This window comes from Malurus melanocephalus, unplaced genomic scaffold (genome assembly GCF_030028575.1).
Source record: "Malurus melanocephalus ecotype Western Australia unplaced genomic scaffold, MMel_1.1 scaffold_10, whole genome shotgun sequence".
NCBI lineage: Eukaryota > Metazoa > Chordata > Aves > Passeriformes > Maluridae > Malurus > Malurus melanocephalus.
The window spans coordinates 3,354,422-3,381,489 of NW_026623242.1; the positions used below are offsets into that span (position 1 = coordinate 3,354,422).

The 27,068-nt window shown below is 40.6% G+C and overlaps 1 protein-coding gene across 5 annotated transcripts in view; it reads right to left on the minus strand.

The window, feature by feature from the left end:
- Nucleotides 1–206: 206 nt before the first annotated feature.
- The window catches only part of PTPRB (protein tyrosine phosphatase receptor type B), a 62,927-nt gene continuing 36,065 nt past the window's right edge, over nt 207–27,068 (minus strand). For 3 of the 5 annotated variants that reach the window (XM_057377761.1, XM_057377736.1, XM_057377770.1), the window contains 22 exons: nt 26,621–26,884; nt 25,697–25,960; nt 24,561–24,830; nt 23,671–23,934; nt 22,540–22,803; nt 21,878–22,159; nt 20,391–20,669; nt 18,350–18,499; nt 16,862–17,105; nt 15,549–15,655; nt 14,972–15,071; nt 14,036–14,119; nt 13,915–13,932; nt 13,729–13,810; nt 13,182–13,272; nt 11,949–12,025; nt 10,994–11,128; nt 9,822–9,944; nt 9,444–9,607; nt 8,302–8,437; nt 5,832–5,952; nt 207–4,822 (listed from right to left, as the gene is read on the minus strand). In XM_057377761.1, coding sequence (XP_057233744.1) covers nt 4,800–4,822; nt 5,832–5,952; nt 8,302–8,437; nt 9,444–9,607; nt 9,822–9,944; nt 10,994–11,128; nt 11,949–12,025; nt 13,182–13,272; nt 13,729–13,810; nt 13,915–13,932; nt 14,036–14,119; nt 14,972–15,071; nt 15,549–15,655; nt 16,862–17,105; nt 18,350–18,499; nt 20,391–20,669; nt 21,878–22,159; nt 22,540–22,803; nt 23,671–23,934; nt 24,561–24,830; nt 25,697–25,960; nt 26,621–26,884 — 3,542 coding nt within the window. In that variant the 3' untranslated portion in view covers nt 207–4,799. The remainder of the gene's footprint in view (nt 4,823–5,831; nt 5,953–8,301; nt 8,438–9,443; nt 9,608–9,821; nt 9,945–10,993; nt 11,129–11,948; nt 12,026–13,181; nt 13,273–13,728; nt 13,811–13,914; nt 13,933–14,035; nt 14,120–14,971; nt 15,072–15,548; nt 15,656–16,861; nt 17,106–18,349; nt 18,500–20,390; nt 20,670–21,877; nt 22,160–22,539; nt 22,804–23,670; nt 23,935–24,560; nt 24,831–25,696; nt 25,961–26,620; nt 26,885–27,068) is intronic. The other 2 variants (XM_057377745.1, XM_057377752.1) reach the window with 2 other exon arrangements.

Sequence of the window (27,068 nt, forward strand, 5' to 3'; positions counted from 1 at the left end):
AACAACAGCACCTTTCCACATGGGCACTAATCTGGCCAGGAGGCAACAGCAGAGCCCCCTTTCCCCCARTAGGCTGAGGCTTCTGATGAATTTAATTTTCTCTGAAGACTGTCTCAATTGAAATCAAACTCACTTATGACCTTTCCTCTGAGCAGCAGGACAACAAAATCCATAATGCAAAGGCAGTCAAACAGAAGACAAGAATGTGATTTTTTAAGATGAATGTTTTATTCATGAACTCTTTATAAAAATGTGTAAAATACACTCAAATATATTTGATTTGTTGACTGTAGCTAAAAATATAAAAATATACTTAAATGCATAAATTAAATTGGCAATAGTAGCACAGTTCTGTGTTCTCCCAGTGTTTATTAGGAACACAATTATAAGTAATTATATTGCATATGAGCATGGAATACACACTAAAGATATTTTTCAGACACTTTACTCCAGGCACTGGCAAAGAATTTATGGCTAGCCACATTTCAAAATTGTGGGGTTTTCACTATAACATACTGCCCTGCTAGAGAACAATATATATTTAGCTTCTTGATGTTACTTACAGTGTTTCTTTAGCTTTCAAATAAAAAAAGAAACAACTAAACTGCTGTGGATATTCATCTACCAGCATCCTTAACACTGTATGTCTCCCAATTCTGGAGTTTTTTCTCAGTTAGCTAACCGCTACTCTCCAGTATTTCTCACCAGCCTTAAAAAACTATTCAGAGTTTGAACCAGCTATTGATCTGCAGGGACACTGTTAACAGAGCATCTTGCTTTGGCCATCGTGGTGACACCAACAGCTCACGAGTTTGATTTTGTCAGCCTGAAGGGGGCACTGAAGGGCATGGGCTCTACAGCGAGTTGCCCAAATGCTGGGGGGAGCCCTCGTTTCAATTCAAAGTTACAGCATTCTGGGATTTTAGGTCCCAGAGCTCACAGCTCCAGACCCTGGACATGTGTGACAGGACCATGAGGAAAGTGATGGTCAGATGGTCATTCTGTATTGCATTTCATTCACAGTAACTGTATGTCCGAAGTACTGAAAGAAATCTGAATAAATGTTAAGTGCCTGCCGAGGCACTCGTTGGGCACGAAGCTGTGGCTGTGGCTGTCTCTTGAGTGTCAGATGCATTCCCCAATCTGTGGCCTTGGAGAGAGATGCTGATGGAGTGATCAGATGGTCCCATCCCTCTAGCCCACACATTAAATCCAGGCTGAGGAGCMTGGCCAAAGTACTCATGTAGTGCTATCTGCCTAGCATTTAACTTCCTCCTTTCAAAGTGTAAATAACCATAGACAATACATAACATAAACTAATAGCTCACACATTTTCTTTTCTCTGTTCTACAACTGAAAGGAAATTCATAGTATATTATGGCACAAAACAATATTTCTGGCAAATTTAGGCATTATTTATTGCTAAATAACTATAGCAGCAGAGAAAAATGTATAAAGTTGCACTTTTTGACATCTTCACAGTATGCCTATTTCTCTCACTCACTTTTGTGTTCCATTAGTAACAAAAAATATCATTAATCAACTCCAGCTAAGTAATTTTTTTCCCTACAATTGCTAGTGGATCTTGTAATTGTATTGCACAGATTAAAAAAATATTACAATTTTTTCAATTATTAAATAACTTTCAATATAAAAATTTGAATTAACCTAAAAGCCCAACCCTGCAAGAGCTTCAGAAGTGGAATGGTATTTTCTTCAGGCAGGCATTCCAGTTGACTTTCAGGAAAGTACACAGGTAGCTTTGTGGACAACGCAGAGATTCAAAGGATGGGCTCCGAGTGTGCAAATCTTAGCTTATGGATCAGCAACAACACTAGCTTTGCCTTCTAACATTATTATTGGGAAGCATCAAGAACGGAATTCTGAACATCATCATGGACATTCAAAAGATGTCTTTTTCTGTAAGAGCTGTCTTTGTTCAGCACACAAGCTCCTTCAAATCCATTCTTGTAACATTAATAACTTCCCATCAGTCCTGCTATTCAGCTTAAAGGCACAGCAAATATAATTACTTATATTGAGAAGTAGGTGTTGTATATTAACAAAATGCTACATAGGTACTTTTTTACTTTTTCTCAGTGGATTTACACTGGTTTCAAAGGAGCAGAATTGGCTAGAGAGCAGAATCAGAGCAACAATATGTGTATACAGTCTCATGTGTGACCTAGTTGGGCAGAGATGTAAAGCTGCTCAAGAGCACTGTGCCAGAGTGTTTAAGATCATCTGTCATGTTATGAAGTGATGAGGAGGAAGAGGCTTATGAACTGTGTCCATTATTAGCTGAGAGAATAGACAAAASTGGCTGCTGTGACATTATTATTTTGGGTACAGATTTGTAGGTGTAGGTGCAGACAAAGGAGCTGAGAATGGTAAAATAAACTGCAGAATGAGGTGTGTCTTTATGAAAATGATGAAAAACACACATCTCTAGCATACAATCAGACTTTTGCCCTCATATAGTACTGAGTGAGCTCCATTTCCCTCAGCATTAACTAAGGACATGGTGATATAGAGTGTGAGGTAATTTATAGGGTGCACTTGGCATGTCTTAACAGTGTGACTGTACTGCTGCTAACTAACATGGTATCTTCATTCCTTGGCTACCCCTGCAAAAAAGAAAGGACCAAATGCAGTGCATGTAACACAACAGCAGTTTTCAGGATGCCTTAAGTCCAGCTGTTATTAGCAGGATCAACAATTGATCTGAAGTTGCCATGCTTGCTTGTCCTTGCTGGCTAACCTAGTCATCTAGCAAAGGAAATGGTGAAAATGTGCACATTTCTTTGTGGTTTTGYTTAGATTTTCCTCTGTGAAAACATCTTCCACTGTAATGCTAGTTCCCTTCTTCTTCAGTTTCCATTAAGGGTGGTGAATTTTGAGGTTTTTGTGGTGCCAAAGAGGATGTGGAGAAGGGATGAGCAGTATTTTTTTTAGAGAAACTCCTAAAACAGATTAACCAAGTTTACATGTTTTGAGCAGCTGTGTCAGCTGATTTGAAGGGTGGCTTCTGAGGCATGTGAAGATATTTGGTCAAGAAGGATGAGACTCCAGATGGAGTATGAAGAGTTAGTATCAGGCTGTTACCTTCTCTCTAGGAAAACTTGAGTGACACGGATGTGCACAGTCCTGCTGGGCCACAGGAGTTCCTCAGTTAGGCACTTAGCTAGCTGTTTACTGATTCTCAGAAGGCCTTCAAAATATTTATTTCTATCCAAAACAGAAGTGGAATTTAGGCATTTGTCTTCAGAAACAAGCTAAGTTTTATCTAGAAAAACTGTGGGTAGATATATCTGAAAGAAGAACTATGAAGCCCATTCTTCTTTTCAGGATGGAATCAAACTGTGTATTGCCTCTTCCCTATTTGTTTGAGGAGCATTTTATAAAGACAAGTATAAGCTGAACAGAGTGTTTAGACCCTTGAATGAGATGCCTCTTTGCAGAGGAGAGAGGCTGGGCATGATAAGTTTGGCTGGGCAGGATACCCAGTAAGTGCTCTTTGATTGTACTTGTTGTGATCACCACATGTTTTCAGTAATGAGCCCCTGCCTGGCGCATGGAGGTTGGAACTAGATATCCTAAATGTCTCTTCCAGCCCAAAACATTTGATGATTCTATGATCAGGGCAGCTCTGCCAGCCTACATTCTCTGATGAGCCKCTTCCCATTCCAACTACGCTTATCGGGGTAACTTCAGGTAACATTCCAATGGACAATTTTTTCTATGCAGACGTGTTGGGGCCAAACTGTCCCTTTGTGAAAGCAAGTGGCATTTGAAGGATACCAACACTTGGGGCAAGGCAGCTATGCTACAAGCAGCCTAAGGCCAGTTGTGTAATATAGTTACATGCCTTTGTCTCAATACATTTGCAATCTCTCTACTTCTCTGGCTGTCATGATACAGCATTGTTTCTAATGAGCCATGCAAATTGCCAGACTTCACATCCTCACAGGTCTGTTAACAACAATGTCTGAGGTGTTTCTTTAAACATCTTTCTTAATTGAAATTACACATACGTGAAAGTGCACAAGTTGTGGTCTGATTCTGCTCTCTTAAACCAGTGTAAAGAAATCAGAATGTGACCTGTCTCCCCTCAAAGTATGTGGTGGGAAAAAGGTCTGGTAGACTGCACTGCAGTGTATGTTGTTTGATATTTTTCTACTATGTCACACTAGACTGAAACAGTTGATTCTAGTGAGGTGAACCCTGTTTTGCTCATTTGTTAATGAGTTCTGTAAAAGGTATGCCGCTGTGTTTGGGTTACATCCATTTTTSTCAGATGAAAAGCAGTAAGTTTAACATGTAGAGTAGCATTGTAATTTCTATACATGACTACTGTTCCCTTGCATAATAGTAGCTTATTTCATCTYACAAATACTGAAATATTTTTTAAATATGAGGTTCTTATAGGATTTTTCCCGTGTCATGCCAATAGCGCCCCAAATGCAGCAGTCCTGTTAGCCATACAATTTAAAATAGTTTATGTAGAACAGTTTATAAAAACTGTGGTAAGAAAAAATAGTATTATCTGAAGCATAATATTAATATAAACAATATAGAAAAAATACATATTTACATAATGCCAAAATACAATTATATACATTAATATCTATTACATTTAAATTATGTATCTTTAAAAAAATCACCAGACCAATAAATTATACACAGTCTCAACTGAAAGGTCTGGCACCTTTCTGGTGCATGAAATACATACATAAAAAAGCCAAAAYAAAACCCCTAGTTAACAAATGTGTCCACAAAAGCAGGTATTTGTAACATTCTTAGTGCCTTGAATAAACAGCATCTGAAAGCAAGAAAAACTGAGATTAGAAAAAGTAAAACAACACAGATTCAGCAGTGCTCTGAGAGGTGGCTGTGTGGCAGCAGCACTGGCTGATGACTGATTTGACAGCTAAAGATCAGATCCCACCTCTGCTTCGACTCTCAGCTTGTGGAACCTGGTTATTTCAGTTCCTGGATTCCTCCAAGCCTGTTCTACCTTGCTGATGATAACTCYGATTTCTACAGGCTAGATCAAGAAAATTATTTTGATCTCTCATATAATCCTAATTCCTAATGTCCAAATTTGTGGAGCTACAGAGATCCTTTTGTCTTGACTCTAAAGACTTCTACATCCCTTAAGAACCAGTTCTAGTAAGGCACACAGGTCACCTCTGCTTACAGCTCCTCCACATTGGTCCTCTGGCCATGGGAACAGGAGGTGGAGGGCAGTGCTAGTGCCATGTTTGCTACTCCTGCAACTCTTACCAGCAAGGGAGTGGATATAGTCTGGGAAAAAGAGCCCACAAAGATGGGGAGTCTGGAGAGAAAGCAAGCACAACCTAGGACATCTGTATTTTTCAGTCAAGGAAGATGGGAAGTCTCCCAAGGCTGCCTGTATAGATGCAGCAGATGAGGGTGATGCAGACAGAAACTGAACGCTGTGAATGACAGCAGAGCCCACTGAATGTTGTCAGCAGCCTCAGTTGCTTAAAGGTGGATCGAGTAAAGACTTGTGAGGTAAAACTAATATCATGAGAGGGAAGGGGTTCAGGTCCCCTGACAGCACAGGAACCATGAAGTGTGAGACAGGGASAGCATGAAGGTATGGTAGGAGCATGAAGTGATGTTATAATGAATACTAATGGAGGAAATAAAGACACAAGGGAAAGAATGGAAAGACTAGAGGGAACAAATGAAGGTTSAGGAAGTAAAGAAACCAGTGGTTAAGGATAGCACAATTCCCCCTCAATTACAATGTCAATGAGCTACTACATTTGAAACATTTTACAATTTTATAAACTTGCAGTTACCTCTGTGATACTCTGGATTCACATTTTCATATATTGGAAATAAGGGATTTTCTTGTTCACTGCGAAGTTTTCTTGCTCTTAACACATCTCTCACACATTGATGGAGATATACATATTGACACTGCAAAAGATTGGTTTTTAAGACATTCAAAAATTTTGTAATTTAATTTTCTATATTGCAAAAAAATATTACAGGCTAACTCCCCCACACAAAATCAAGGGCAAGAATTAAAATATACTTCTAAAATTCCCACTAGCAATATAGTAAACTTTTGTGATTACCTGTCCTTATAAATAATACCAATAAAACATAAATGAACACAGTGTGTTTCAACAGATCATGCTATGAGTGAAAGCTCTAGCAACTGTAAAACATAATTTCACATGGTGCTGTGTTAGTTKGCTACAACTTTCTGAATGCTTTGGTATAAAGTACATGTAGAAGATACATAATTTCCTGATTCTTTTTGTTCTGAACAGAAATATTTTCCACAGAATTTTGTAATAACATATAAATACTTCAGACAACCTTGAGAAATCTAAATCTCTGAAAAAAATAGTATCTTCTAATCCAGAGTAAATTCTAAGATTGTTTCTGACTATGCAGAAAATGACAACTTTTCTGAAGAGTGCATTTCATAGAATGGAGTTAAGATGACATTCACARCCAAAGTAAGGAGGGTCAGCATATTATTGGCTATCAACTATTCACCAAACATTCTTGACAGAACAGATTATTAAACCTTCATGCTTTGCTACTCTTTGTGGTTTATGACATGGCTCATAATAATCYTTTGATCAGTGTAACAAGGTACACAAAAGTTAGGCCGAACATGTTTCTGTATCAAAGTGCATCTTTTTAACATTACTTTATCTCAAAAACATAATTTCTCCAGTAAGGATATGTATTTTCTCCCTTCACATCTTTTCTTATTTTTCACAAGAAGTTTGGCCATTGCTCTACGCCTTTTTCTCAATGCTCTGGCTCTGGGAAAGTGAGGATATCTGCCTTTATGCACATACAGCTGCTGTCTCTGTGGAGCAGAACCCTCACCCCACCCACCAACACGACAGAAAGTTGGCCAAGCACAGAGACTTTCTTTGGCAAGAGACCATTTGTGGCTGAAATGGTTACAGCWGCTGTGCTGAGCACACTGCCTTTTGAGCTAATGCACAGAGTTTTCTGTTACTCCCTTGCTCGTCTCCACCTTCAGTCTATTGTCTTTAAAGTGTTGAGCCAAGTCCAGGGGTTTTGTTGCCATTGTTTTTCTGTGACTGAATATTGTCCAGTACGATGGTACTGTGGCCTCTGAATTTTGTGTGAAACTGGTTGCCTTTTGACTTAGATATGATGTGAAGCTCATGCCAAAGGTAGGCTTTGTATCACACAGCTTTAGTTGTCGTATGTAAAATTTAGGCTCTTGAGGCAGTTGCCTCTTTTTTCCAGCTAGGGAAAAAGAGCCACCCTCCTGAGACACCTGCCCACCTTTGCAGACTATGGATTATGGGAATGTAGGAGGATCTGTCTCTGAAGACACCCAGACCAGAAAGGGAATGTATCTCTCCTCCAACAGGAGAATCACAGCATCCTCTGTGATTCAGGTATTCCCAGGAATTCCTTTGCTTTGTCTTTCCAGCTGGGCCTCTCTTTWTACCCATATGAGACTTTTACATCCATCAGAAAACACTGTCACYGACATATCTGTCTCCAAATTGCAGCAAAGAGCTCCATTTGCATCAAGCTATACAGGTAGAACAATCAAACTTGCTCTCATTCTTCTATTAACTGTTCACAGGGAAAACATAATGACTGCCTCCACAATTCACCTTTAAGTGTTTAGCTCCTTTCAGTATAACATGATTTTCTTGTAGTTTTAAAAGGACAGAAAGAAACACAAAACATTTCCTTTTTCTCCACTGTGAGAATAACTTGCTTTTGCATGTTAGGAGAATGGCAATGAAGTAATTTTAATGAAAATGACAGACCAGCTCAATAAAACATAAACTGCAAAGGCACAAGGTCACAGTAGCTAGAGTTTTAAAATTGCATAGATCTAATTTTCTCTGTCCTGCATTCCTCTTTCCTATTATTTCAAACCTATCTGTTTGGGTTTAAGCTTGCCTTCCAAACCCATCCGTGAAGGACCTATCTCCACTTAAAGCTCGTTTATTGGACTCTGCAGTAAAGCAACAATGTGTTGTTAAGTGTCTGCTGCATAATGCTGCTGGGATGATTGTGGCCAGGGCAAAAATGGAGAAATCTACAGGAAGCACAACTGCCACTTGTTATGGTTTGGACCCTCTGTAAGGGAGCCAACAGAAAAAAACTTGAACTAGAAATTTTCACAGAGCTAAAATACATCTAACTAGAATTTCACAGCGGAGTAAGTGCAAARTCCTTTGAGCACCTTTGAGAAGAGAAACTGATTATTATATACTGTAGCTGTTGCTGCTGTTATCCAGACCTTACCTCTGTTTGAACCATGTGAACACGGTGAAGCCTTAGATCATGTACTGCTGCATAAATGTCGACAGTGTCCTTCGAATCCAGCTGTTGCAGAATCCGGTCCAGTGCAATGAATGTGCCAGTCCTGCCAACACCAGCACTGGAAAAGAAAACAACCCAGAAGATTTAAATGCAGGTGGATCAAAGTATTCACTGTCTTCATGTGATACTTTTGTAAAGTTCAGATCTCCAGGGTGAGAAATTGAGAAAATGAGATGTCCATTGTTCAAATGGCACCTTTGGGCTTTTGTAACATTTCATAAGGGAATTTATTTAGGAAGAAGAAAAGGATAGCAATGGTAGAGATATCTCTTCTACTACCTGCACTGCTTTCTGCTTTGGAATAACTCAGTCAGTGAGATACACTGGAAGACTGCACCTGACTCTTAACTTTGAAACCTCAGATACTACAATCAGGTAGTACCAGTGAATATATGGCTTTATCAGAAGATACAGCACCATCTGCTCTCTCTCTCTCTCTCTCTCTCTCTCTCTCTGTGTAGCCCTACATTCTGCTGCAACTGGCTAGTGTATTACAGATCAGGCAGTCCTCTTTTGTATACATGTGTTCCTCACAGGACTGAGGAAAAACTGCAGCCCTATGACTAGCAGAGATGGAAAAAGCAGAAGAGCATGAAAAGGCAGTAAGAAACACGAGTCTCAGTCAGAACAGAGGAAAGATGGACCTGTCAGCTAGTCTCAACWTCCATACATAGTCAGATTCACCCTGGCTATATCTTACCTTCTTAGAACACCCCTTTGGGATTCAAATGTTGGACCACGACAACAGCACATGGGCAATTTAAGAATGCAAAAGCTTATGAGCAGTGGCAGCTGCTCAACTGCTGACACTTTAGTGCTCTCCAGCGGTCCCACAGAGACACAGTGGTTTCCTAAGAATAATTTTTGAGACATCTCCAGGGTGAGGTTGTGGGTGAGTGCATTTACATTGGAAATACTGCTCTGATGCATCTGGAAACTTAAGCTCATGAGCCATCTCTCAGATTCTGTGGCTGCCAACAGTCTAATAGGGACAAACATTTTGCGATCTTCCCAAGGGTAGGCACAAAGGCTCTGTGCCACTGACCTTTTGCTGCTGCACATACCTGCAGTGTACAATACTTGGTCCTGTGTCTGGGGTCCTGTTGATATAATCTCTCACAGTTCTGACAAACTGAATCAGGGACTGGGTGGTCTCTGGCACACCATGATCTGGCCATACAGTATAGTGGAAGTGACGAATGAGCCTCGTTGAGTCAAGCTGCTCTTCCTGTTGGAATTCAAAAGTGTGGGTCATCAGGACAAGAGAGGAAGGGACACATACAATGTGTACCTTCAGAGAAAATGCTACAACTCCCACCAGAGGGGAGCCAAGGAGAGCCAGGCATGATGCAACTGGGCTACAGCAGAAGTCTTTCTAATTTAGCCTTGCAAGTGTTTTAAGCCAATTAATCAGAAAGAAAAAAAAAAGAATGCAAACATACACTGCAGATTTTAAACTCTCGTATTGTCCATTCTGGGAGAACTGATTCAGATAACATCTCAACGATCAGGTCCCCATAGTACAAGGAATCCTGGTCATGGGGCCAGTATTGATCACACTTTACCTGCAGAGACACAAGGGAAGAAGATTCAGTGTTAGAAACAGCTGTTAGCAATGCCTCTACCCAGCATTGGCAGAAGCAGACTTCAGACCTCTTGAGCCTGARTACGAAGGAAGGCAGCAGCTGAATTCAGAGAGAGATGCCACACCCCTGCCATGCCAACAAACAGGGTGTGACATGGGAAAGGGTTAGCAATGGGGTGGTAAGTGGAAGTTCTCATAATTCCTTTGTGATGCAGAGAACGGGAAACACTTCACTGATGCCCTTCCTCTTCTAGGGCATGTTCTCTGTGCCAATTCTTCTCAAATCTTGGCTTGGATGAGAGCTATGCCTCCATCCTTACCTCTTGTGCCCCTTCCTCACCTCTTGCTGAGACATGGCAATAGGGTACCACTTGGAACCAGTGAAATGCAGAAGGACACAGATCCTATTCTGCACTGGCTTTCACTCTTTCCTCAGGAGAAAATGGTAAACTGAAAGGAACTGGCGCCATATGTGCCACTAGAGGATCACTACTTCAAGTTTGTTTAATCACAAACTTGAAGATCTACACAGAACACTGTCCTACTTGGGGAAGTATGTTACACCTGCACTCAGTAAGGCTGTTAAGTGCATGAGTGGTGTCTTTGCTAACTACAATCAGGGCTTATACATCAGAGATAATTTGCTGTATTTACTGATCAACATTTGCTCTCCAGAGGTTGTATTTGAAGTAGCAGTTGATCAGAGTTGATGTGACAAGCAGGCACTTTTTGCTGGTGGTTGTCCTTCTGCATGCTTAAGAGAATTGTATTAGTACTGGTGGACAATGTCCTGGATCAGAGACCAGAGGCACTAAGCTCTGTTCCTTATTCTGGCCTTGACACACTGCATGATCTTGGGACAGTCTGTGTACCACTTCACAGCCTTAACTGGCTCCAGTCTTTGTATTACACCTTTTCTCTCATGCTGGGTGTCTCCTTGACCTGGCCCTTTTTGGCATTAGTGCGATGCAAATAAGAAGCAAAAMCTTTTGATATTAAAACAGGTAATAAAGTAGAGTCACTGCTTACCCGGCCCTTCTCAACACACTGGGTTACCATGACAATATTGTGAACATTTTGCTCCCATGCCATCTTCCAGAACTCATCTTTAGTTCCAGGCAAAGGGCCCTGAGTTGCTATGTATTCCCTGCGGAAATTAATGCCCTGCAAATAAAGAGAACTCAATTAGTTTCCAAAAAGGTAGAAAAAAAAGTCTTCTAAAAACTGAACAAGCCTTGGGGTTGCAGCCAGGGCTCTGCAGCAAAAATACCTTTGCTGGGACAATAGTTTTGAAAGCTAAATTGTTGCCTAGGACCTGGAAGCAAATGACTGATTGAAAAGAGAAAAGGAAGATGCTGTGGCAGTATATCTAAATATATCTAAATGTTCCTTTTGTGACAGTCAAAGCTTTCCATTGTTCTTTTGAGTTCAGCACAGTCTCAAGCAATTTTAAAACTGCTAGGGTTTTTTGTTTTATTTACCTTTTAAAATAAATTAGCTGAGTTCTGTCTTGAAATCTGGGTTGCTAAAGCCACTGCTATTATCAATCATAACTCTTTGGCAAAGGGCATTATTTTAATTCCAGCCAGTTTTATCACCCTGCAAGGTGCCAGTGCTGTCAGAATGAGCTACAGCTCCACAATGAGGGTGCCACCTGCAGTGATAGCTACAGTTGTTGTGGATACTGTATAAAATCAGCGACCTTTAAAAATATGTCCTTGGCCAATTAGACTTGCTACCTTACATAACTATAGCAATGCAAGAAAGTGTCCTTAAGTGCTAGGTATATCAGTCACTGTTAACTTAATGGTGGTCAGACACAGTCTTTCAGCACACCCATAAAATGAGTTCTCAGATTTTTAGCTCAAGTGAATCAAAGAAGGGGGAGGGGAGCCTTAACAATCCAGCTTTATATTCAGTTTTAGATGAAGGAAAAACTATAACTAGAAGGAGGACTGTAAAATACCACCCTTAAGTCACTTACTGGTATGTAGCTTGCATTAATGTAGTCTGAGCAAGGGTCATCATCCACATTGGAAAGCTTCACTCTTGATGTATCATCTAGCAAGAAATTGATTACAAGAGGCTTAGGGCTAGGTCGTGATTTTCAGTCCCTCTCGCATTTACAGAGATGCAATTCTGAAAGGACTGCCAGCACTATTACAAGATTTTATATGAAGAGCTAATTTATAAGCAGTAACTGCTGGTTTTACAGCCTCTTTCATCCATGAGTGCTGTGGAGTGTTCCAGAGACTAGGAGATAGATGGGTAAGAAGGAAGCAGTAAATATACCAAATTCCCTCTGCTGAGCCGCATAGGATTTGTTATGACAACAAAAGGGCCAAAATAGCACCCTCCTTTGATCCTAACAGCAGTGTGCTGTACTGGAAAGCAGCGCCCAGCTCTGTCCTTGAAAGAACAGTTGCACTTCAGTGATACTCTGAGCTAACACTGAACAGGCCAAACATCTTCTGTAGGTAAAGGGCCCTCTGTACAGAGATACAGAGKGCCTGAGCCATCAGGACACTGATTTGTGAGATAATACCATGCTGGATTTCAGTTAGGTGTCATTGCTGGCATAGCAGAACACAGGAGAGGCTGTGCTGCAAGCACATGACACATCCATTAGTGTGGATGTGGAGAGTGAGTTATGTGATGTTCCTCCTCAATGTTCTGCCTTCAAAAYGACAATTAGGAGATTAAAGGGGGAACCTCTCAAAAACAGACAGGTCTTGCCTGAGAAGAACAGGGTTAACTTCACACTTTGTGTCTTAACATGCAGAATCACATTAGCTCTGCATTATACAGCAGGTTTGCTGTGTACTCTAAAGAACAAAGATTTGGCAAGGCTGTTAAGGAGTGCTGAATGGATGATACCCTGTATGTAAACAACCCCACTGTTATTTCTGCCATTCTTGTTACCAGCAGTGACTGAATGCCCCTAATAGCTGGAGTTTTTGTCCCTGGACKGAATGCTAGTCATTACCACCTCTAGTGTGAAATTAAATTACTGGTCTGTGTGAAGCCATTCAGGGTCATGCATCATCTGCCTCCATGAACAAGAACCTGAGCTGGCAGAGATATTTTATCTCAGACAGGAAGGAGAGAAGGGATTGGCTACACTCTCTTTTCCACTAGGCTTGCTGAAAAAAAAAAAAAAAAGAAGTGAAAAATAGCTGGTGTGATGCAATATTACACAATCAAAGCTAAAACTCACAGGGCAATATATTATTGTATCGATTTTTCCCTCTGTTCTCTGGCAGAAGTGCTATGTCACATGTCTGGTTTCGACCCACATCTTTCAAGTCCTGCAAARAAGGAATAGGAATAAGATGTGAGGTGAAAATAATTATGGGACAAGACAGCACAAAAGGAAATTGCTTGTCAGCTCCCAAAGGCCATGGGCAGAGAACAGGTGGGTTTTTTTAAAAAAACAAACTGAAATTACATAGCTAATCACACTGTTTTGAAGCAAACACATGGCTGGCAGGTACTTTCCGTACTTTATCACACAGATGTGCCATACAAACAAATGCTCCTGATCTTGGCCAGATAAGTATCAGGCAGAGGCTGCCAAACAGAAGATGCTAAATGAAGAGTTGGTCCTTGCACATGGACAAGTGAAGTTCAACTGAAACGTTCCACCTCATTTGGATTTGTGTGAATAAGGAATACAAATACAGACCTTTCTAACACATTAACCTGTTGATTCAGCCAGCCCACCCCTTCATAAAGCAAATCCTTTGCCTAGGTTAGGATCCCACCTCATACTCCTTGGACAGAAGGTAGTTGGAGTCTGCTTGAAGTTTGGTGAAGTGTGCTTCAAAGTGACTGACTTTGATGGGACTAAAATATTTAACAGGAGGAAGAAAATCACAGGATGAATCACAGTCATAATTTATCCAGTTGGTTACCAAGAAGTTTTTTAGGTAGTAATTTTTTCTTTTTACCTGGAAGTTTTCCGGTACCTGGGAATTATTTCAAAAGAAAAAGAAACACTTCATCAGTAAGTGATCAGATGGGTCTGTTCAACCATAATGGCATGTTGGAAAACCAAACTTTTGACATTACCCTTTTTGCCCCAAGTTCAGATGGACTGACAGTGGCCTGTCTCTGCGAATGCTCAGCCTTGCTGTAGGTCTCTCATGGCCACTGCTGGAACAAAAAGGAAGGTATTCTTTTSTATCATTAAGTTCTAAGACTGGTAAGAGTTGGCAATGGCATAACTTACACTGGAAAATGGTAAATTGGAGAAAAGTAATTTAAGAAAGTATGTTTTGAATTTTGGCTCTGATGCTGGGGCATTGCTCTTGGCTGGGGCATAGAGTTGTCTTGCATTTTAGCTTGGCAATAGTGATGTAGGGTGTATGCATGCCACAGGTAGTAAGACTTTTTTCTTGCTCTGAAACACTCACAGCCTGGTCTATCATTAAGGGGAGTATCCTATGCGAAGATGGGCCTGAAATGGGTTGATTCTCTATATGCAGAGCAGAACATGTAGGTAAATAAGGTCTAGAGCTTCCAGCACATCCACTCTGCAGACCAGGCCTGTAGCAGATGCCCAGGTTCATGGCAAGAATAAGCAGCAGAATCACAGCAGGTTTTGGGAAAGCCATGGAAGTGGTACTTATTCCACACAGCTAGTGCTGCCTTTCATCTTTTTGCTGCCATCTCCTTCTTAAAGACATTTTTCCCCACAAGACAAAAGTTTGAATGATAAACCATTTTTTCAGAAACAATCAGACTCCTATTGCAAATTAAAAGTTACAAGGATCCTGTATGRCATAATTCTGACATCATTTGAATGAAGTGTATACAGATTTCTTAATACRTAAGGCATTAGTTGTATACTTAGTGTGCCCTGATGTTAGGGGACATAGATTTTATCTGTTGAATCTGAGTTCAGTGCATGCATCCAATTTTTAGTTATGCTTTATCAATTGTATTATTTAAATGAATATAATTGGACTTAACTTCAATAACAGACTGATAAGGGAGTCAGCTTACCCAACTTTTTGTCTGCAGACAAATAAAGCAGTGATAGCCACCAACATCACAATCAGAAACAAACCAGCACTCACACCTTCAATAACTCCAAACAGAGGCTCTAGAAACAAAACAGTGTATTTATATATCTTAAGGATCAGAAGAATCAGAGAATCAATAACTTTCAGAGGAACTGTTATTATCAGCTGAAGAAAATGGCTAAAACCAAGGAAATGTAAGGCATTAAAACACTTAGCAAAAACCTCATTTTTTTAAAACATTAAACAAAATTTTTCACTCCAAACCACAGAAAAAGAAAGCACAACTCCATTATATGGGAGTGGTTCTCTTGCAGTTAGAAGCTTTCTTGGTGATAGCCTCAATGAGTATTTTCCCTTTTCTCTACTTTAAGCAGCTCTGTCAAGAAGTCCTCTGAATTTTTTAAGGGTAGATAAACCATGGATCCAGCCTCATCTCAGAGCAGCCTTCAGGACATGCACAGCAAGCTTTATTCCACTCCTTACAAATAGTTCTAGATACCAGAGTATTCTTAGGCACAATCACATGGCACAGTCACTGATAAAAGCCTGAAACGAACCTGCCTCTGTAGTGATCGGTAAAGAGAAGAAGGTGTCTGCAAAGAGTGGTTTAGGAATTTCCTTTGGGTCTTCACTGAAAAGCTGAGTAAAAGCTCGTATGCTGATCCTAAAAAAAAAAGAGAAAAAACAGTAAAAAAAATGGCTCATCTGATGTACAGAACCAACAGCAGAAAAGTAAAAACTCATTTGCCCCTTTGAGACAACTAAAACCTTTCCACTGACCACAGATAATTCTTAATTATCAATAATTCTCAGGCATCTGAGTTAACAATTATTCTACTAAATTAATAATACTGATCCCTGAGTTAAATACTGGGGAGCCCTGTTAGTAAAGGTGGAGAGCTCTCAGGTACCCTGGCAGAGGTAACATGGGGCTCTGGCTGCTGGCACACACAGCCTGACTGTGTCTGAAGGCAGGACTAGCACAAACTGCAGAGGAGAGAGGACTCAGAAATGCTTCTCAGTGGGGACATATTTTCCCTTCACTTGGCTGGGTACAACTGTGCTAATGGACAACTGTTACAATCCTCTTGGTTCTCCCRGTAATGTGGGTATTTCCCAGACTGAAATTTTGGGAGATGTGYCCTAATGAGAGCACACTATAATAAGGTAGCACTGCTTTCGTAATGATGAAGAAGCTGAGAGGCACAATGGGCACTCCTTGGCACGTACCTTCTGTCCATGTGCCTTTTCAGCTTGCAGATCTCTCAGGACAGTGTTTGCCTGTGGGAGGGGCATGACTGAGCCACAATGGAGCTCACGTTTTGTCTCACAGCCAGTGTAACTGCTGAGCCTGATCTTGGCAGTCACTCTCTTCTACACCCTAAAGCAAATCTCAACCGAGCTCTGGAGCCTGAGAATGGTGCGATAGGACAGAATAACCTCCAGGTTTTTCTATCTTGTTCCAAAGGAACAGGAACAGCAGTTCTGCCAGTGAAGCATGCTTGCCTTCTTCTGTTCAGTACTCTTCTGACTTGCCAATAGTCTTAAGTCTTTCCAAAGAAATGTTTAGAAGAAATAGGAGAGCTTCCCATCAGGTTGAGGTAAATGAACAAACCTACTCACTGCAGAGTTTTGTGCATAATTAATCATATAATTTCCATGCCAGTAAAGGACTGGTTCTTACTTATAGAACAGGGCATAGATAAAGCTTTTATAAATTTGCAGTGAAAAAGCAGAAAGAACATTGTACAACCCAGTTATTAATCTACAGAAGTTCAAGTGGATCAGACTCCCAGATGACTGATCAAGATGACTGATCCTGACCAAGCCTAATAATGTGACAGAACACAACTACCAATGYAAGTCTAACCTATAAGCAGTTCGAGGCTTTAGGGGTCCATCGCAGAATTTCTGGTGATCTGGATCACACTTTCCTCCCAGATTTTCCATTTCTCCTCCAAGCTTAATGTCAAAGCTTTTATAGTCACTGTCAGGGTTTTCAGCACAGCTACTGGCAAAATAATTTGTCTGGTAGATGCGTATAGAGTCGTTGTATTTGTACTCCAGGTAGGAAGGTAATGGGTGCTGCTCGTCGGGCTTTGGTCCTTCACTACCTACGTCATGTGCAGAGAAAGACAGAAGGTTTAGATGCCACAGCCATTAACGTGATGAGGTTTCTCGGCTTAAGCTCTTGACAGACATATTCTTATCCAATTTTCTAATTCTTGGAGGCTACCTTGTGAATGCAAAGCTACAGAGGTTATGGTACCTTGTTTCTAGTACCAACCGATCATTTTTTAGGCAGATTTCCTCACAAGCCCACAGTGCAATTTTTGCTGCAATAGGCATGCACGGGTTGAATTCAATGGTATGACATTTTTTCCTGTACTGCTGGTGGATGTTTCTGTGATCCAGATTCCTAGATCCTACTATCAGCTATTTCAAAAAGCAATTAAAAATCCCCACATACTGACAACTTCTACAGTAGGAAATTATAGGGGTCCCTCCCCTGAGTGTAAATTCTARATTAAAGATAAAAATCTAGTAAAAATACTAGATAAAAGGCTCAGATAGGCAAAGCCATGACAATGAGCATACCTATTCTCAAAGAGCTTTATAGTTTGCACAAACATGACAAAGCAGACAGTGGAAATATTATCTGGTTTTTTTTCCTAAGGGCTGATAGACGGCGAGATTAAGAAACTTCCCTAAGGGTCACAAAATATGTCCTGGCAYGCCAGTAAATGAAGACACTTCTAAATATGAGGTATTAATTGTTGAGATGTGTATCTGATTTGTCAGATAGAYGTCTCAACAATAGGTCAACTGTAGAAAGGGATGTTTACATGTACGCCACAAGGACAATTTATGTTCTGTTTTACAGTGCTGCATGCAAAGTCATTTTCTTCAGTCAGGAAACATCACCTGGCAGATCTTTGCCTTCTCAGCATGGCTGTCTGAAACTCTCCAACAGAGTTGCCTTGTAGTGTTCGCACCTAACATTTAACCTACCTTTTGAACTCTGTGCACAGCAAGGCAGTTTCTTCTGTGCCCATTGCCAGTGGCAACCAACATAAATCTCCTACTATGGAAATGATTTGAAAATACATGACAGTGTAACCTAGAGTACAGAAGCTAACTAGTGTTTCTGTCTGAGCTGTGGAGTTGCCACAGACTCTCTGAGGATAGGACCAAGCTCCTACATCCTCAGGCTAGGGAGGAAGTATAGATCCAGAATCTGTATGACACTCATCCACTAGATAAGGAGAAACCCCTTTGCTGTGCAGTGATAGGGATGTACTTTCCCATGTAAATTTTACTGGCTATAGASAGAACAGCATTAAACCATGACACTTACCATCAGCCTCTCTCACAACCACAGTAAAGTACTTCACAGCTCCATTAGTATCACTAAACCAGCTGCAGTTAAAAGTAAAGTTGATGGAGGATTTGGTAATCAGCACCTCTTTTTTGTTCACTCGTATGTCTGGAGGTGGCTGAGGAGGACCTGAGTAATTAAATAAACAGAAAATAAATAAAAAATAGAAAGCATGTTTGAACCAGATGTGAGCTAGACCTAGTAAGGAAAATGCTATTTTAATAATAAATCTCAGTTGCCTGGACCCAAGTCTCTGATTCTAGTCTCYGCAATCAAGAAAGTGTCTTCACCTCCCACAGCGAAACAGCCAAAAGATGAAACAAGACAGCAGTGAGTTCACAATAATAAGAGTGACACCTCTGCATAAGGAATTTCTGCAGAAGCCTACATGGAAATGAACTAAAATCATGTTCAGTCCATGAAAATGGAAATTGTAGCTAAAATCAACACAGGTTTAAGCCAAGTATTTGGAGGCTACTTAACACACTCACTATGGAAGTTACCTATTTTAAGCATCTATATTTCTGCTTCTTTTTCCAGAGGAACAGCCAGGGTCAGCCAGACACAGCATTCAACTACAGARTACCATTTTCTAGACTGACTGCAGAATTTCCATAGGAAATGCTTTTTGTATGATACTAAATTATACCTTGAACAGTAACACAGCAGAAGTAAACTGRAAAGCAAAGTATGCAGGGAGAAAAGTGCAGCAAAAGTGGGGATTTTAAGGATCTACATGGCCAAATTTTAAAATTGGTAAAATTTAAAATTGGCCTTTTTAAAACTGGTAGTACTGAAATTATATTGCACATATGGGAAACATACCAAAAATTTAAGCATATGGCTAAGTTTCGAAAGCTTTTAGAATGCCAAAAGAACCAAAAATTCACATATTTATGCACTGTTTAGCTAAGCCTCTTACATCTACAAAGTCTACTTGCAATTTTTTGTGCTCCCTTGAGGTAGGACTTCCAGTGTTAACCAGGGTCTGGGAGAGCAGCAGTGTTCAAAACAAGGAAGTGACACCAAACAAACATGAACATGAACCAAGTAAGAATAAACATGAATCAGCAAACCTTCAAACAGGACTCAGCCTCAATTCTAGTTTTTACATCTGGATTTGTAATATCCTTTGTGACAGACAAAGGAGATTAAAAGGCAATTTGAGGGGCAAAAGAGAAGGTGGGTTGGTGATTAAACTCTAGCTTAGCTCAATAGCTCCCAAAACAAACATAATTTTTATGATCTAGCATTTCACACAAACATGGTTTTTAATAATCAGCTACAGAGGCATCTGTGAACATGGGCCTCTTGGTGTCATTTTTGAGAAGTTTAGCCCTGGAGCAGTTCAGACCTCTGCATTGTGCTGTGCCACTGAATCCTGAGGCAATACWGAACCTGGGGCAGCTCTAGGGTCAGCGATGGCAGGCCATTGACTGCAGTGATGCCTGACAGTGCAGAGGCACCAGCAGATGCTACTGCTACCCTCCATTCAGCAATCTATGGGTAGAGAAACTGAAGAAGCTGTTTCAAAGCACGTGCTATGGAAATATGGATCCTCCCTCAGGTAAAAGTTGTACAGGTAATTAGGTGGGCAGAATCTCAGAAGAGTCTGTAGAAACCAAAAGAGAATGTAGTACTACAATCCAGTGTCCTTACTGATGGATATTTGTGCTGAATCTGTGAGGGGAAACAGCCAAATACAAAAAGCCAAGCAGCAACCATGAAGACAACTGAAGGCATGTGATGATGAGGACAGGATAYTTGTTTATTTTTCTCAGGCTGTATTTAATGAATGAGCCAAATAATTGGGTCTGGCAATGTAATGAGAGGCAATATAGTCAAAATCCTGCACTGTCTGTCACAACAGGGACCAAAGGACTGGTTTAGTCTACTGTGGCCACCACTCCACACACTGGCAATTGTGAAGTTCAGAACTCCTTTAACTGTCTAACCAACATGAGCTATTGCTTATTGCTGCTCAATGCCTCTATTCATGGCAACTCTGAATTCCACTTACGATCGATCATTGTGATGGTGCTGTCTTCAACTACTTCACTTGTCATGTCTGCAGAATGCACCTTGATGGACACCAGGTATCGCTTGTGGGGAACAAGGGTCATGATGTTAAGTAGAGACTTGTCTTTTTCTATCCTTTTAGAAAATTCCACTTCGCGGGTGTCCATTTTCTTGCACTCAACGCTGTATCCATCAAAGTCAGAATCAGGAGGAGTCCAAGAACACGCGATGGCAGTGGAGGTTTGGGGCCGACAGTGGAGACTTTGTATCTTGTCTGGTTCTAGAGAAATGTTGAGAAGTTGAAGCTTGGTGGGAAAAGGGACAAGCATCATACACTCTCTGCTCACACTACAGCTCCTACATTGTGCATCAACTATCAGATCAGAGCAGGAGGCTGGGAGCCAGAAATCCCAGCWATCCTGCAAACATGTGCTGCCTTAYTATGCAAGGCTACCTAACTCATTTCAGCTATCTGAAATAAGATCTAGTGACATCCACCCCACCAGGTTTGTGAAGCTCCAGCAATTGCAAAAACAAGCAAAAACCTCCTACTTGATGAAGTCTTAACATGAACAGCAACACCACAAAGCAATGGATTTCTAGAAGGCTGTTACAACTTATTTGGAGGCTCCATGTGATCACCAGTACCAGTCAATATTGCTACTATCATCTCATGACTGATCTGGTTTCCTGGGTGGCATGTGATATGTCCTTATACTAAAACATACCACAAAAGTATGCTTCAYCCACATCATATGGGAGCACCATTTATATCACATGACATGTAACAAAGAAAGATTTCACTTTCAGATGGCAGGCATTTACACTTTAGCAGAAAGATAAAATTTTAATTTTTATGCTGAATTAGGTCTAAAGAGCTACATCGCTTACTAAACATAGATCTCAAGTTAGAGCTGCATCCCACCCCAAATAACATGAGGATTTTCCATGACTCAATTATTTTTACAATTTCACGTCATTTTTTCAAATCAGCCTGTTACTGAGGTTGCTAGAGCCAGCTAGAGATGAAATGGATTCACAGACATCAACAGAAACACAGAGCAGTGAAACACTGATCCCAGTTTCAAATCTAGTCCAGCACAGTTTTATTCATCCTTCCTCTTTTGTCATTCAGAAACATGATGATTATTTCAATATACAACCATCAGAGAAGTTTAGATATTTAGCCTTATTTTACCCCTGATGCTGATTGATTTAGATATTCTACATTATTTTACTCCTGAAACTGATTGATTCAGGCTCTGCAACCAAACAGCTTGACTCTGGATAAGAAGATTGTAAATATATGTTCATTTTCAGTYTTTAAACACCTGACCTTTCACTCAGCAAGGCTTTAGAATCTAGCTGAATGCATGACTGTCATTCATGACTGTCATCATGAATACAAATTACTGATGGCATAAGGAATTTTACAGTTTTGCATCTTCTTCAGGTGAGYGTTATGGTGCAACAGACATTTCTACTTACTTGTTCTCACACTTGCAGACTGTGACTGACTGTAGGTCTTCGAGCTGTCGCCACTGACAGTTCTGACACTGAACTCGTAGAGCCTTCCTGGTCGCAGGCCATAGATGATGCGTACTTTAGATTTGCTGCTGCTGTAGGGATTGAATACTGTGAGGGGATCCCTCGGAAACCACTGCAACTCAAAATCATCATAGTCTGTCCAGTCTGGAGGACCCAGCCAAGTTATTGATAAAGAAGTGTTTGCAACATCAGTAAATGACACAGCGTTAGGAGGGCTGGGTGCTATGCAGAAAGGGGGCAAAAAAAGGAAAGAAGAAAAAGAGATTCTTTAAAAATTTTTACACAAGACAAATAAGATGAAATATACATTATTTTCTTCATGCAACACAAAGTAGTTTGTAATATCTCATATACACAGTCAGTTACCGCACCTATGCGGATSATGGTGACTCTCACAGTCGTAACATATTCCTGAGCCTTTGAAACAAAAACAGTGCTCTTTTTCTTCCTCATTCCGTTGATTTAATGCATTTAAGGTTATCCTTCATCTTTACACCTTCAATGACTCTTATAATATCCTCACTCAGAATAAGTCTGTTGCAYAGTTGCGAACTAATGAATTCAAGTAGATGGGACTAAAAAAAAAAAAAAAAATCCCATACCTGTTCTTCCTTCAGCATTTGCTGTGTTGGTCAGATCACCACTGTGAGTCACCACAACCAAAGTGTACTTTCTGCCAGGAATGAGCCCCTGGAAATGCCACTCTTCCAGATCTTTCCTTTGCTCGGTTTCTTTCTGTGTCCCATTTGGGTTGTAAAGATTCAGCTCATAGAAGTCAACATCTCCTGCTGCTGGACCCCAAGTGAACCACAGACTGTCCGTCATGTTTCGGTTGGATGCCTTGAGACCAACAACTGGGGCTGGTACTGAAAAAGGGAGGAATATTACCTTATGTAGAACATACTTTGGATGAGAAGAAGCAAAAAGGTCAAACAGACCTTACACTTGYTCTGTAATGAGAGTCATGTTATAAACTAGACAGCCACCACAGATGGCTAAAAAGAAGAAGCACTCAGTAGCTTCCTTTCTTATTTTGAGCTGCCACTGTTACYAAAAGAGGTTGAAATGTTGAAAACTATAAAACTATATAGTTGAAAAACTATAATGGATAGTTYTTCAGGTGTTAAGCAGCTTTTTCTTAGTCAGTGTTTGGAAACACCCATTTCTGAGGTAGCTGRAGAAAGCGCACCACTGTGCAGATGTAGTCTTACAGGTGGGTTATTACACAGCACCTCCGGGGAGTAAAGAAAGGTTTTGCAGAATTGTCAGAGCTGCTAGAGCTCCTTAGAAAACTCTGCTTCCCACATGTGGCTGAACAAACACAGAGCTGCAGCCAGAGCTTCCCATGGGAAACAAGTTTTATTTCACTGGTAGACTGTCTACCCCACTAACCCTACTTGCTTTGCCTTTTTGCCTTTTCTACTCATAGGCCAATATTGCTTTTAGGAGGGGAGACAACCCTTTTCCTCCTTAAGGACCTTATATTGGGATGTCATTCTTTGGACATGAGCTCCTGGTAACTAATGTAGAGTCCTTCACTTTATTTTTCCTGTTCTAACTACACCATTCAGATTTTACCTTTTTATATATCTAAGGCTTTTTACCTATTAGAGCCAACTTTGATAGTTCTAATAGCTGCTCTACTCTAGCATGACCATCAGACTCAGACCAGCTCACGGGTGACCCCCGTGAGAACCACACTAGAAACAGATGGTTTTCTTAGATGCTCTTGCCTGTTCTTCCAAAGACAGAYGACTCGTTAGTAAGGTCTCCACTGTGTGTAACAATCACCATTCGATACATCCTGCCTTGACGCAGGTTCTGGAATGAACACTGCTGGAGATGCTGCTCTCCTGAAATCCTGTCATGAAGAGACTTGTCTGGATTGTACAGGAAGATGTCATACGAATCGAGCTCCCCTTGGGAGGTGGTCCAGCTGAAGGACAGTCGGTCAGTGGTGTTCTCTGTGACTTTCAGATTCGTAACAGCTGCTGGAACTGAAAAAAAGGACAAATGCAAGAGTAAATATCAGAGTCTAGGCACTAAGCTGAACCTTTAATAAACTCACAGCTGTAATACATTTCAATTGAGCCACAAGGAGCTAAGTAATGTCAGCAACTACTGTCAGAAACAAGGAGAAAGCATTTATGAGATGCCACTGAGTCTCTCCAACACAATATTTTTATTTCCCAGAAGGCCATATTCTCTAGACTGTGCTCACATGGAACAGTCCATCAGTTTCTACAAGAAGCTTTAAATCAGTAAAGACTGCAAGCAAGACTTGGCCCTGAGTTTAGAAGTGTTCACATCAAATCCTGCACTAAGAGCCTTGAGATTGTGAATTAAAAACTTTATGACAATAAAGCATTCAAATATTTCCACAGAAGACAGACTAAGGGAAGCATTCAGAATTTTGGTTTAATACTCTTACTATGAACCATGGTCACATTATTATAATAAATTTCAGATTCACATACCAAGCATGTATCAGGAAAAATGATGCATAAACATCTGGAGTCTGTAGCTTAGTAGAATCTTTGCAAAATCAAGATATGCAAATGGTTCATGCATTTAATGACATCTGACTGAGGGAAATATAAATAAACCAAGATGTTCTAATTACCTGTTCGGCCAACAGTTTCTGCACGCTTACTGAAGAGCCCACCACTGACCGTCAAAACTTGTATTTTATACTTCTTGCCAGCTAGCAAATCTTCAAATTTGTGCTGTTTGGCAGTAGCTGGCTCTGATTTGTTATTCAGGAGGATTCCTTGCTCATTCAAGAGCAGAATGTCATATCTTTCAGCTACACCAGGAGCTTTCTGCCAGGTTACTAACAAGGAATGACTGCTGTAAGCATGATGGGCTAATAATTCCTGGACAGAAGCTGGAACTAGAAGCAAGAATGAAAGGCAGGACATTACCAGGTGAAATACAGACCATTAAATGCACAAATGTGAATAAAGTAATTAACAGAACATAACTTYATACATTTTTAGGTTCACTTGTGGGAAAAAAAAAGTGTCTGTACATATGTTTATGCAAACAAATAATTCCTAGACGTAAATAAAAACAAAAGAAGTTACAGCACATCACAAATGTCTGAACTGGGAATGGAGAGGCAGATCTATACAGGCTATGATGAAAAGATGGAGAAAGATAGTGAAATGGACTGACTGAAACAGCTACGACAGGAATATGAAAAATAAAGGAGTGGTTAATTGGTGCAAAATAGTGGCCCAGAATGGAAAATGTTAGCCAGCAGCTGCTGCATAAAAGTCACAGTCACAGATAACAAATGCAGGTGCTAAAGAGAGAGAATAGACAGAAACCAAAATATTGTATTGTTTTATATGTTCTGACACCCAGGATACTGGGGCAATACATTGTCTAACAAGCCTTGACCATGCAGTGGGCTCTGCTAGAACACAATACTTGACTACATGGAGCAGATATATGTGTCAGATGGGTACAGGCCCAGGAGATGAATGGGATGGAACTGCATTCATCCTATGAAGGCAGACACTGGGCCAGACTAGAATTCCATGCACATTCTCCCAGGAAAAGCAACTGACATGACACATCTCACTGATATAAACAGACCCATGCCCACATCAGGACTCATGCTCTTTGAGGTAAAAACTTCCCRTGAGTCTGAATGTCCCCATGCTCTGTGGTACATTCACAAACATTATTAAACAAGGTTGAGTCTCTGGGAAGACATAATGCAACTTTCTGGTTGTCTCAAGAGAAACATACTTGTTCTCCCAAAAGCTGCTAAGCTGTTGTGCAAGGTGCCACTGTTAGATTGCACCACCACCCGGTACTGCTCCCCAGCTTCCAACTTGTGAAACGTGTGCTCTGAGACGTGTTTGGAGACACTCTGGGAATCAAGCTGATGGTTTTGCTGAAATATAGTCACTGTGTAGGAATCAACATCTCCACCTCCAGGGGTCCAGCTCACTTTCAGGCTGTTTGTCATGCCATTAGGTGACACATGAATGTTTCTGACCTTGCTTGGAACTAGAAAAAAATGGAACAAAAAGGCACCTGCTCACAAATTTCCTGTTTCACTCAGGATTCCTAATTTCTACCTTTTTTTATGGCCACAGAAAATGATTCAAAGGACTAAGATCATTTACAGGTAGAAGGAATTTCACTCATGGGTAAACACAAGTAAAGTTGTAAACATTTGTGTRGGATTATGCCATTTTAGCAAAAGAACTCTATGTGCTCCCTCTTGTCCAAATGATGCTTTAAAAACACCTCAAGAAATCCAAGCTCTTTAGGCACCCTCAGTTAGTTAGACATTGTGCAGTTATTATCTCAATCATTCACTTCAGGCTGGTAAACAGAGGTGTAAAACAGGTAAGTAATTTAGCTAGAGACACTAAGCAAACAACTGGCATGCATGGGAATAACAGAAACCCAAATGCTGACATCTCAATACGATTCCCATGCAACAAATCAGATTCTCTGCCAATAATCAAATATTGGTAACTGTGGCATTTGTTTATTAAGCACAGGTCAAGCTGGCTGTAGTACCAGTGTGATTTTCAATGAGATCTGCTGTCTTTGAGCCAATGGTACAGGAATTTGAATAAAAGCATGGCTCAGCCTTGATTTTCAGTGCTTCATTCTAGAGAAACCTCAACGCATTTTAAATACCACATTATTTCTTACTTGTCAGGCCTTCTATGAAAGTAGCACGTTGTGCATCTCCACTGATGGTCAACACAAGAATTTTGTACAGGCGTCCTGGAGTCAGAGCTGTGAACCAATACTCCTCAATGGTGTTCCCAAGGAAAATGGGTGGGAAGATCTTCATATCATTGAAGAGGAGTTGAATCTCATACTTATCAACATCCCCCTCAGCCTTTGACCAAGTTACCTGCAGATCTTCTGTGCTCCTGTTACTAAGAGTCAGTTCCTTCACTGACTCTGGCACTGAAGAGGTGAGAAGAAAGATAGGAAACTTCTCAGTACTTACTAACAGATCACAGCAGAAGCCATGCTTCTGAGATACAATTTTTCATTCAGTTCCCTAGAAAAAGCAGTAGGTTGCACTTATTTGGGTGGTTTGCACCCCATCTAACACTGGAAGGTGCCCTTTCAGAATAGAGGTCCACAA